The sequence below is a fragment of the Rutidosis leptorrhynchoides genome, chromosome 6, assembly GCF_046630445.1.
Source record: "Rutidosis leptorrhynchoides isolate AG116_Rl617_1_P2 chromosome 6, CSIRO_AGI_Rlap_v1, whole genome shotgun sequence".
Lineage (NCBI taxonomy): Eukaryota > Viridiplantae > Streptophyta > Magnoliopsida > Asterales > Asteraceae > Rutidosis > Rutidosis leptorrhynchoides.
This window is the reverse complement of record NC_092338.1, coordinates 52,370,346-52,383,138: the sequence shown is the minus strand read 5'-3', so window position 1 is coordinate 52,383,138 and position 12,793 is coordinate 52,370,346. Positions and strand designations below refer to the sequence as shown.

The 12,793-nt window shown below is 31.7% G+C and overlaps 1 protein-coding gene across 1 annotated transcript; it reads right to left on the bottom strand.

Moving 5' to 3' along the window:
- Window positions 1–5,818: 5,818 nt before the first annotated feature.
- On the bottom strand, window positions 5,819–7,120 carry LOC139853636 (uncharacterized). Its single transcript, XM_071843016.1, has 2 exons — window positions 6,494–7,120; window positions 5,819–6,235 (listed from the first exon to the last, which is right to left on the bottom strand). Exons 1-2 carry the CDS (start codon window positions 7,118–7,120, stop codon window positions 5,819–5,821), a joined length of 1,044 nt encoding a protein of 347 aa, XP_071699117.1.
- Between the last annotated feature and the right edge of the window lie 5,673 nt (window positions 7,121–12,793).

Here is a 12,793-nt window from a genome sequence, read left to right as displayed (position 1 = left end):
AACATATAATTTATCATGTAATAATAATCAACCCAGTTTATATATATTAATTATATAATATATTACTTACTATAATGTATTTGTTATTCAAATGTTATATATATATATATATATATATATATATATATATATATATATATATATATATATATATATATATATATATATATATATATATATATATATATATATATATATATATATATATATATTTATATATATATGTTTCTTTTATATTAATATAGTAAATTAGATATACTTATGATATATGTAATAATTATATTTTTATATAATAATATCTTTTATTTGTTAAAATAATAATTATGATAATACTAAAATAATGATTATAATACTAATAATGATATTGATAATAATAATAATTTTGATAATAACATTAGTCTTTTTATTTGTAGTAATAATAATAACTATAATAACTATAATAATAATAATTTTACTAATAATGATAATAATAATGATATTAATACTAATAATACTTATTTTAATAATAATAATATTAATGATAATAATAATAATAATAATAATAACTATTCATCATAATATAATGATGATGTCAATAATAATACTTATATTAATAATAACCTGATAACATTGATAATCATGATAATAATAATAATAATAATAATAATAATAATAATAATAATAATAAAAATAATAATAATAATAATAATAATAATAATAATAATAATAATAATAATAATAATAGTAAAAAGAAATAATACTACCTTAAGAGAAGTTGCAGCCTCTAATTGTAAAAAAAAAAAAAAAAAATATATATATATATATATATATATATATATATATATATATATATATATATATATATATATATATGTCTCAGCTTAGTATCGAATCCACGACCTCTCGTTTAACCTTTTTCCTCCAAACTACTGAACCATCAATTTGTTTTGTTAATTACTCGCGTGTTTATATATTTATATGTACAAAACTGTTTAATCCTTCCTTCACAATTTCATCACACAGCCCATCTGGGTTAAGTGCACATCTTCATACATATCGCCATCATCATTTGTTGATGTAACTAGTCGTATCATCATCATCATTTCGTTTCTGTTTTAACGTCGACTCCTTCATCATCAAATGTTAACATCGTCATCGATTATCATCACTATCATGATATCATCATGATATTATATCCTCATCATCAATCTCTCATAAATTCATAATATTATTATCGTGTATTCTTAATAATCATCACTCATGATTATCTCATCATACATCATATTCGTATAACATCATTATTAATATCTTATTGACACTTATTATCATCATCGTCCTTATTAACTCGTAAAAGAAATAGAGACAGATTTGCTGGGAGTAGCAATGGCTACTACTCTTAATAGAAATAGAAAAATGATACGTTTGCAAGGAGGCCCAAACAGAAAACTGGATTGTCTCGGCCCAAACAACAATTAATCCATTTATCATTTAATAGAAGCCCAAGATACAAAGATCAAGTTCACGGCCCAAGTTGCAGCAATTTATAGAATTCGATTCAACTGGTACACTTTAATAAATGGGGCTGCCAAAAGAGAAATAGAATATTGTGAACTGGATCCCACATCATTCAATTTTTAAGCATGTGATAAAATTTAATCGATTTGTCTCTTTAACCTGACAAGTGGGTCATGATTTGATAACTTTTGGTTCAAAAGGAATCAACAGCCCTATATATAATTGATTACAGAAAAGCAGGCTAAATAAAAAAAACATACGAAGGTTTCTAGGGTTTTCTGGCTTTATCTTCGGTTATACAACAGATAAGAAAAAGAATCGATCATATGAGGTTGGGGTGATTCTTGGGTCACTAGAGGCAAGTAGCAGCTGCAATAGTTGGGTCTGCAGCGAGCATGGTGAAGTGGTGATAGAAAGTGGTGGTTAGTAATGGTTGTTAATGGTGGTTCATGAAGAAAATAAGCAGAGAGAGAGATGGGTGGAGGGAGAGAGTGAGTATGGTTGTGAAGGTGGCAATTTAAATAGAAAAGAGAAGTAGCAGTAAAGTTGTAGATGGTGAGGGTTGTTTGAAGATGATGATGGTTTGGTGTGGTGATCAAAGTAACACAAGAAACAATAAGGTGATGGTGATTGTGTGTGATCTGGGTTTGATCGAAACCGAAGCCAAAACAGTAGCAGGTTTATGATTGTTGATCAAAAACATAAAACAAGTTAAATGGGACTTTTGATTTGAAGTGGTGTGCTTGGGGATACCCGAGGTGTGTGTAGGTAATATATGTATATGTATCTTAATGTTTCTATTTTATTTTCTAATTTTAGCGAGGATTGGGTTTTCTCAATAAATGAATGAGTGTTAATACATATAATCGATCAAGTTTGTTGTGTAGTGCACTAGTGCTTATTGAGGTCGACTGGTAACAAGATCTGAAAATAAGTACATGAGATTTTCAATTAGTAAAATAAAAAGATAAATTAGATAGGGATGGCTAACAGAATTTGATTGAGGTTGTTTTGTAGAGAAGAAGTGGTCGACAGAGAATCAATTTGTGTCAGAAGAAAAAGAAAATCAAAACAAAAGAAGAAGAATAAAACAGATACAGATTGTTTAATTTCAATTGATTTGTACGATTAAATGAATATAATAAAAGATTCGATCAGACAGGAAAAGTAATTCACTAAAGTTTGATTGTAAAAGGAAACAGATTTTAATTCTGTATAATTGAAGCTGATATTGTAATCCTGATTTATTAATCTAAATTAATAATTATATTATTACTATAATGATACTGATTTATATAATATATATGTATATATCAGTATATATGTGTGTGTATATATATATATATAATTATTTTTATATATCTATATATATATCTATATTTATATATCTGTATTACTACTAGTTTATAAATAAAATACTGTTAATAATTTAGTAATAATAATAATAATAGAGATAATAATATTAATATTAATGATAATAATAATATCAAAATAATGATAGTATGGTGTATCTTAATAACAATTAAGAATAACTTTAATAGTTTTTATATAAATAATAATTTTATTAATAATGGTAATGATAAAAATAAAACAATAATAACAATGCTAATACTTAATAATAATAATTTTTAATATAATAAAATTATATTATCACATAACTATTTATATGGAATATAATATTATAAATTTTTATATATGTATATATATTATTTATATTACTTATATTACAATATTTATATATGTATATAATTATGTATAGAACTTGTACATCACATATATTATCCTACAATTTTTAATATATGTAAATTCGTTATTAACTTTGTTAAGAAAATTAGAATGATTATTTCTAAATAATGTATTCAAAGTTATCATGTTATAATATATATATGCACCTATATTCATATACACATAATTATTTACAATTAATTATTCGTGAATCGTCGGGAACAGTCGAAGGTCAATTGAATATATGAAGCAGTTCAAAATTTTTGTGACTCAACATTATAGACTTTGCTTATCGTGTCGAAATTATATAAAGGTTAAGTTTAAATTTGATCGAAAATTTCCGGGTCGTCACATAACCCGTTTTGGACACACTTTAGTTCATTTTAAAGCTCTCATTAGTGGTTACAAAAACCCACTAAATAGTCGTTAATATATATCACTTTATTATATATATTAATTTGTGTCCGAAAATTGGTGGAACACACTTTTCCAACCAAATTTTCCAACAATCCCCCACATGAATGGAGATCGCTTCTTAGTAACAACTATCTCCCGATTAAATTTCAGCGGTTGAATCTTGCATACGATAAGTAGGTGTTACCCTAAGAACTTTCGCTTGCGAAAACGCACTTAGTCTACTGGCTCTGAATAGACGGCGATGTCTTTGAACTCGTCTGCCATTTGTGTAGGCGACAATACGCTTCACACAAGACTCTCCCTGACAATCTTAAGTCCTCATAGTTATGTTCGTTATAGTCATGAACATTTGCCTGGTTCTGCGAGAGCTTATCAAGTATTGTGCCCCAACAATACCCTTCGAAGCAACCCCACTTCTTTCTCACATAGATGATTCACCACCGAATGGCTACTGATTAACCACGCATGATTATTTCAGTTGAATCATTAAAAGCCATGGGCTTATCCTCTTACATGTCACTTTTAGGAATGAACTAGGAAGTCTACTCATAATTAGTAAACTCCCTTTAAAATTGTAGGGGTTGCTAGTTTAGTAATTAACTCAGGGTACACCGGTTCGAATGAGACTATTGAACGAAAGAATAGAACCTTGAAAGAAATGGTGAATGCCATATTGGTAACTTCTGGTGTAAGCCAGTAAATGTGGGGGGATGTCATCTTATCGGCAAACTATCGTTTAAATAAGATACTTCAAAAGAAAATGGATGAAACCCCATACGATTTATGGTGGAAAAGAAAAGTTTTCTATGAGTACCTCAAAGTGTGGGGGTGCCTAAAAAAGGTAGTTGTTCCACTACCTAAGGCACAAAAAATAGGATCAAAGATTGTTAATAGCATATTTATCAGATATGCTGAATACAATAGTGCTTATCACTTCCTTGGGCTTGAATCCAAGATTTCGGATATAGAAAAAGGTTCGATAATAGAATCGAGAAACGTTTCATTCTTTGAAAATGTATTTCCATACATTACAAATGAATGTGATAGTTCATCTAGGATAGACAAGAAGGTGTTCAAGATGAGACACATAATGAGCTAGTTCAAGAGGAACTAGTAGATATGAGGAACTTCCTCGGAAGGATCTCAATGGAGAGTTGCCATCAAATATTTATTTTGTGATAATAAACTGAATTATTTGATATGGACACGAGGGATTTCTATGAAAAATTCTATTTATAGAGAATTAAAGAAACTTCCTGGATAAATGGCATACACATTAAGCTTATAGAGGAACTAATACTGAATGTATAAAAAGATATACGTGATATTCAAAACCCTCTTAAATGGTATATTTAAGGCGGTGTTTAAGTATATGATGTCGATTTTGTCATGATACAAGGGATATGGTATGGCATTTCTTGTGAGAAAAGCTATGGAGAATATGAATGATGCGTCTTCTATTCTCATGCTTTGGACTTGAAGTCTATGGAATATTTGACTTAGACTTGTTAATAATGATCATCTACAAAGATCAATTAACAATTAAAATTGTGTTGAATTTATTTCAAGACAAATTCACGTCCATTCAGTTGCAGAAGGATTTTGGATTTGGTATATTGTGAAATCAGATTTGTGAATATCATTGATGATGGAATTTATTCACATTTTATGTGAATTATGATATTGAAGATTATATAAATATAAAGATGTAAATCTTTATTATCCTATTATCTTAAGATTTTAAATTGCCTAATCAGAATTCAGATGTGGAAATATAATTTGAGTGCGAGAACTTTGTTAAGTTTTCTAAATTTGACGTCTCTAGGTAAAACCTAGAATATGACTAAGAATTGCTCAAAGGTGCTAAAATATGGATCACAAAAGATGTAATCTTATGTGTGAACATTTGAACGCTTCATTGATTAGAATCATATTAAATATATATGATTATGATATCAGGTTGCAAGACATGTGGGGGAAGATTTGAGAGGATAAGCAGTAACCCTTGTTAGTTGTGAAAAATGAACACAATAACATTAAAATGTGGGGGTGTCTTGTATTTGATATCAAGAACATGATACATGATAACCAGGGATGGAGCTTGAAGATAAAGACGAGGGTGGCCGAATTATATCAAACAAAACATGTAGTGTCATATTAATAAAGCATTCATAAAAAAGTGCTACAACTCAGCTCGAAGACCCTTAAGGTTCTTAAATTCATCAATTACAAACTCTGAATCAAACAGTTGTGCAATTTCTCTTTCGATGTTAACTACCAAGTTAGATGCAAGAAAATCGTCAGACATCTTATTACGAAGTCGATTTTTGCATATCTTCATTGCTAAAAATGCCCTCTCGGTTGTAGCAGTGGAAACTGGAAGTGTCAAAATTAGTCGCAATAATCTTTCAATCAAACCATATGCCTCACTCTTTTTACTTTCTATAAGGAACCTACATAGCTCAGAAACAGTAGGAATGCTAGGTAGTTGTTGATTACTAGACTTCTCAATGTTAAACAACTCTATTTCATATTTCAACCGAATCATTTCTTGCTTAGTAAAATCTATGCGATAATATTTCTCAACAAGAGAACAAACCTAATCAATATTTATCACCTCAGATTTTTTTCTAGGAATTAAAGCAGAGGTAAGAGTTAATAATTCAGTAGCGTTGTTATCAAATCTATTGGCCAACTCATGTAATTGCTTGTCCAAAGCACAAATAAATATATCTACTCGATAAAAATGCTCAAAAGTAACATGATTGTCTTTTTGATGAGGGCGGTATCGGCCACACTTATATAAAGCACTAAAATTCAGCATATCTATTTTGTGATTAATAGAGAAATCTTGTACCTGTTTAATGAAATGTTCCCATCCTTTGTTTATGAAGTTGTCTAAAGATACCTTTGTTGCTGACGCTAAATCAATGGCGTTGCCGATATCTTGAGATTTCTTTTGCAATTCTTGAGATAAAATGTTAGTCCTCCCCATTAATTCTTTCATTAGGTGCAAAATGAAAACAAATTCAAACGAGGTCAAATAATTATAAGCCTCAGCTGCATCAGCATGTTGAGAGTAACTAGAACTGTCATCAATTATACCCTCCAAAACTACACGAGTAGCATCAAACATCTTAAGTAAGCTACAAACAGAACGAAAGTGAGAACCCCAACGCGTATCACCTACTCGATTTAAGGTCCCAACTTGATTTGCCCCCTTACCGAATTTAATTTCACCAAGTTCCAACAAATGCTTAATCTCTAAGTCCTTAGACTTTTGCAGCTCATCATGACGCTTACTAGAAGCACATATCACATTAATAATACAACTCAATCTATTGAAAAATTGATGCACTGGAATAACTTCTCTTGAAGCAGCAACCCGGGCAAGTTGTAATCTATGAGCGAAACAATGAACATAATATGCATACGGACATTCTTTAATAACAAGTGCTTGTAACCCGTTCCATTCCCCTCTCATGTTACTAGCACCATCATAACCTTGACCACGGATTTTTACTAGTATCAAACTCATATTGCAATAGTCTATTCCACAAATTTACATTAAGAGTAATTGCCGATGTGTCCGTAACATGCACCAAATCTAAAAATCTTTCCCTTATTATTCCATCTTTATCAATAAATCTTATGACTATGGCCATTTGTTCCCGCTTAGCCTCATCTCGTGCCTCATCTACCATAACACAAAAGTAAGAATCACCAACTTCATTCCGAATGTGTTTTCGAACCTTACTTGCAATAATACTCAATATTTCTTTTTGAATATCACCTGAAGTAAACTTTGAGTTATAAGGAGCATTCTCTAGCACGACTTTCGCAACATCATCATTATATGAAGCTAGAAGTTTTAACAACTCGATAAAATTACCACGATTATTTGATTCGGCAGTTTCATCATTCCCTCGAAAAGCACAAGCTTGGAATGTCAACCAACGAATTACATCCACCGAAGCTTTCAATCGTACATGGTTCTTCAAACACCCTCGGCACTTCTCTTTTCAATGACATTTTGAATGTGTGCTTTCTTGTTCAACAGATTCTCACAAGATATAAGGGCATCTTTATGTTGGGAACTACCAATATGCTTTAAAAAGGACAATTATTCCCATTATTAACTTTTTTCCACTTGTTGAATCCTTTAACAGTAAAAGCATCTGAACCATTTCGAACATTTGATTTGTCACTGAATAAGTAACAAATGAAACAATATGCAGAATCTATTGTCGGAGAATACTCTAACCAATTCTGAAAAATACCGAACCATGAGTATTGGAATCTACGAGTGTGTTTCTCCATACCTTTGCCAGGATACACATTCAAACGAACTTGAAAAGGTCCGATGCTTAAATAATCTCGTCTTACTTGTTCTTTCTGATTCGGTGGGTACTTCCAAATTGGTTGTCTTTTTTCGGGATCTCTTTCTAAGAAATTAGGATTCACTTCAACATTATTTGGCCTTTGAGTTTCAGTAGGATGCTCATTTGGTTGATCCGCGGAAACTTTGGAACGTTTATTCTCTTGATTTGCATCATTTGTTATGTCGCTGGATTATCTTTTAAAAAATGAAGTTATTTTTTTCGGTTGTGAATTTCTAGCTACTGCAAAAAAAATCAACACATAATTATTCTAGGAGTTTAATTAACCATTCAATTAAACAAAGTGTCATGAGTCCAAAGTTATTCATCTCACTGACTAGTACAGTGTCCATTTTACAAATACATCAAAAACCAAACAATCAAACATATCACTAGAAAACAAGACTTAAGAAAACTAAAGATACCAAAATTTCATGTTATTAATAACAATATAAATATAAATATATAATTAATAAAAATGGCTAAATTAATTATATAAAAGGATTAAAAGAGGCTGTTGAGCTGTTCGACTCACTTCAACATATACTGATATACATATACTATTTGATAAGTATTAAGTATATAAATATATATAATAAATTATATAATATAGTATAATAAATAATAATAACTAATAAATTCGAAATATACCTTTTGGAGTGGATGGAACTTGATCTCCAGCCATCTAGTAGATTAAGAAAAGGAAAAGCAACAAAAAGAAAGGTAGGTTGGGACTTGGGAACTTGGGATGAAGATAAGAAAGTAAACTAAAAAATCAATTTTTTCAAACCCCTAAATATTCAAGAGTCAGGTTGTAATTACTTGGGATGGCCCAATTATAAATTTTCATATTGAACCCTTAAAAATAAAATTATTACTACATAGTCCAAATTTTTGTGGGGTGGCCAGGGCCCACCCCTGCCCCTTGCATACTCCGTCCCTGATGATAACGCGTTCTAATGTATCTAATGAGTTGTACTAGGTCTACATGATAACGCGTTCTAATGTATCTAATGAGTTGTACTAGGTCCGACTTAGCATGTGATGTAAGCAAGCTAAGTAGATACAAGAGTAATCCAAGTACATCTCATTAGAGTTAAGTCAGTAACCGATATCCTGCAGTGATCGAGGGATACTGTGACGCAAACTGTATATCTGATACGAATGATTCCAGAGCGACAAGTGCGTATGTATTCTCACTTGGAGGTGCGACTATATCGTGGAAATCGTTTAAACAAGCGATTATTGCTAGATCCATGATGGAATCAGAATTCACCGCTTTAGATAAAGCTGGTGAAGAGGTAAAATGGCTACGTTAATTCATTAAAGATATACCAGATGGCCTAAGCCGGTGTCGGTTATATGTATACATTGTGATAGCCAATCGGTGATTGGTAGAGCTCATATTACAATGTGTAATGGTATGAATAAATATATGGTATGAATAAACATATGAGACGTAGACATAATAAAGTACGACAACTAATCTCTAGAGGAATTATCACTATTGACTATGTGAAGTCAAAGGATAATGTTGCGGATCCGCTGACAAAAGGCTTAAGCAGAGAGTTAGTGTATGAGTCGTGTGTGGGAATGAGACTGAAGCTCCTGAAAGGCTAAGTTAATATGAAGGAAAACCTAACTCAGTTGACTGGAGATCTCAAGATCTGAGTTTAATAGGACAACCTACTTGTATGAACTGGCGAAAGTCACTGTGGGGGAGTTAATTACTAAACTAGCAACCCCTACAATTTTAAAGGGAGTTTACTAATTATGAGTAGACTTCCTAGTTCATTCCTAAAAGTGACATGTAAGAGGATAAGCCCATGGCTTTTAATGATTTAACTGAAATAATCATGTGTGGTTAATCAGTAGCCATTCGGTGGTGAATCACCTATGTGAGAGAGAAGTGAGGTCGCTTCGAAGGGTATTGTTGGGGCACAATACTTGATAAGCTCTCGCAGAACCAGGCTAATGTTCATGACCATAACGAACATAACTATGAGGACTTGAGATTGTCAGGGAGAGTCTTGTGTGAAGCGTATTGTCGCCTACACAAACGGCAGACGAGTTCAAAGACATCGCCGGCTACTCAGAGACAGTAGACTAAGTGTGTTTTCACAAGCGAAAGTTCAAAAGGTAACACCTACTTATCGTATGCAAGATTCAATCGCTAAAATTTAATCGGAAGATAGTTGTTACTAAGAAGCGATCTCCATTCATGTGGGGGATTATTGGAAAATTTGGTTGGAAAAGTGTGTTCCACCAATTTTTAGACACAAATTAATATATATAATAAAGTGATATATATTAATGACTATTTAGTGGGTTTTTGTAACCACTAATGAGAGCTTTAAAATGAACTAAAGCGTGTCCAAAACGGGTTAATGGTGAATGAGATATCGCGTCTCAAAGTTGTTAGTTTAAGTGCAAAGTAGAAGCTATCAACCAAGGATTTTGTAAATCTTTTTTGTGATTTTGTAAATCTTCTCTTTCCTTTTTCAAATCCTAAAAGATTTACAATATCAATCAAGGATTTTGTTTGCACTATAAATACCAAACTTTGGTATTGAGAAACATGGATCAACTAACACACAAACAAAATCATAACCCTATTACATCAATTTTCAGCTTCTTCTTTGATAACTTCGGTCACCCTGCTTCCGATCAATTTTCAGGCAAGTGCTCTCATCCGGCAGTACGCTGCTACGAACCGGTGTACCCTGGGAACAGACGTCGAATCAGTTTAAGGGAATTGTGTCAAACACGAGCCCGGTTCAACCTTCAATTCGGTTAGATCATTCTATCTTTTCATTCTTATTATGATTACATGATCGTTATATGAATATTATGTTTGTGTAATCTATATGTTTCAGTTTCGTATATGCAAATAATCCTACAAAATTTTTACACATAAACAGGGACAGTGTGAAGATGGGTTAGATTTGGTGTTGGGTTTAAGGTTTTTGTACGAAATTAAGAATGTACGATCAGAAAGTGAAGGAGGTCTAATAATTGTTGGGTTCTGCTACACCTAAACACAATCTTAGGTGTTTATTTATTTGTCATCAAAAATTATACGCGTATAGTGTACATCATTTGTGTTCGTATGATGTTTTCTTGGCTATTGTTTATTTTTTTTATATTTTTTTTTCTAATTGTTCTCGCTCCTTCAAAATACACAAACAACATGATTTATTGAGTGTCAGTTTATATTTTCATCTTTGTTGTTGTTGGTTGTTTGTGTGTTACAACTATTTTTCTGTTAAAATAAAATCATAAACTGCTGGTATATCGAACCTAAAAGTGCTGATACACATAAGACATGATATTGATTTTGAAAAGGAAGCATTCCTTGAATAGCTACACTCCATGGTTTTGTAAAATATATATTAAGTTGTAACTTAACATTAGTATCTCATCCTTTCAGTTAACGATTGAGGTTCACTATAAGAAAAATGATTTTTCCGGACAGGATCTTTCCGGACGACTAAAGTCATCCGCAAAAACCCACTAACCGACAAAATTTTTTGCTTTTTCTGTTTGCTTTTTCCTGAATGTTTGACCAACTTTTCCCGGACGACCCAATGTCGTCCGGAAAAATAGGATCCAATTATTGTACCGACAAAAAATTGGCTCCAAAAAAAGGAAAGTTTTCGCGGGCTTTTTTTCCGGACGATATGTCGTCTGGAAAACATTTGGGGACGACAAGTCGTCTGCAAATCCATTTGGGATGACCAGTCGATTTGCCTACTTATACTTCATCCTCAACACATATTGAACACATATTCTAACATTACATATATTTTTACCCTCATACACACATCAAATACAACGAAAATGGTAACCGTTCTGCCGATGATTGTCTTTTTCGACGTGTATTACGGAAGTAGATTCCGTAATCAAATGAGAGACTACGATTATACGCGTAGTTCAAAATCTACGTTCGAAGAAATTGATGTTTGCGACGTAGGTTTAGAGGACCTTCTATAATTTTTGAAAGAAATGGTTCCGTTCGAACACACCGACGTCTTGTATTACGAAGATGACTGTGTTCCGGAATTGTCTGCTACATATCTCCGAGCAGAGGATCAGTGGAACGGTATAAAAGAAACCTTGAGTTGATGCTTAATGAAGATTACCAAAAACATTGTGACTTGTGAGCAAAATGCAAAAAACCGGTCTAAAGTCCAATACCACAGTTTGCATGGAAGCAAATCGATAGTTAAACATTTGGTAAATTACTTAAACCTCCTTGTTTTTAATGTTTTACATATATGATAAAATGTTAGAAAATATGTTATTTGATTTATATACATTTAAGTTATTTTTTTTGTGTTTGTAGAACGAGAATAAGGTAAAGAAAAGTCCGGAACCTTTCGGTCCTTACAAAAATTACAAGCTCTTGCACAAACCCAAGGACGGAACCATGTGGACTAACGATTTCAAACCAAAAAAGGACTACGTAAGTAATAAATTTTCGTAGATTTTGGTGTACTACATATAAATATAAATATAAGTATAAGTCATATGGTATATATATATATATATATATATAAGCATATATGTATATATAAGTATATAATATTAATATTTGTTTAACCTTGTAGAAAAAAATGAAGGAATTGCTAAGAGAACAACCGGGAAGAGACGAGACCGATATCATGAACGAAGTTTTGGGTGATCGAACTGGACACCAACGCGGAGTGGGGCCAAAGTTACCAAAGTCGGCAAGTAATTCCGCATCTTCATCTTCTACCGGTCGGAGTACACAACCA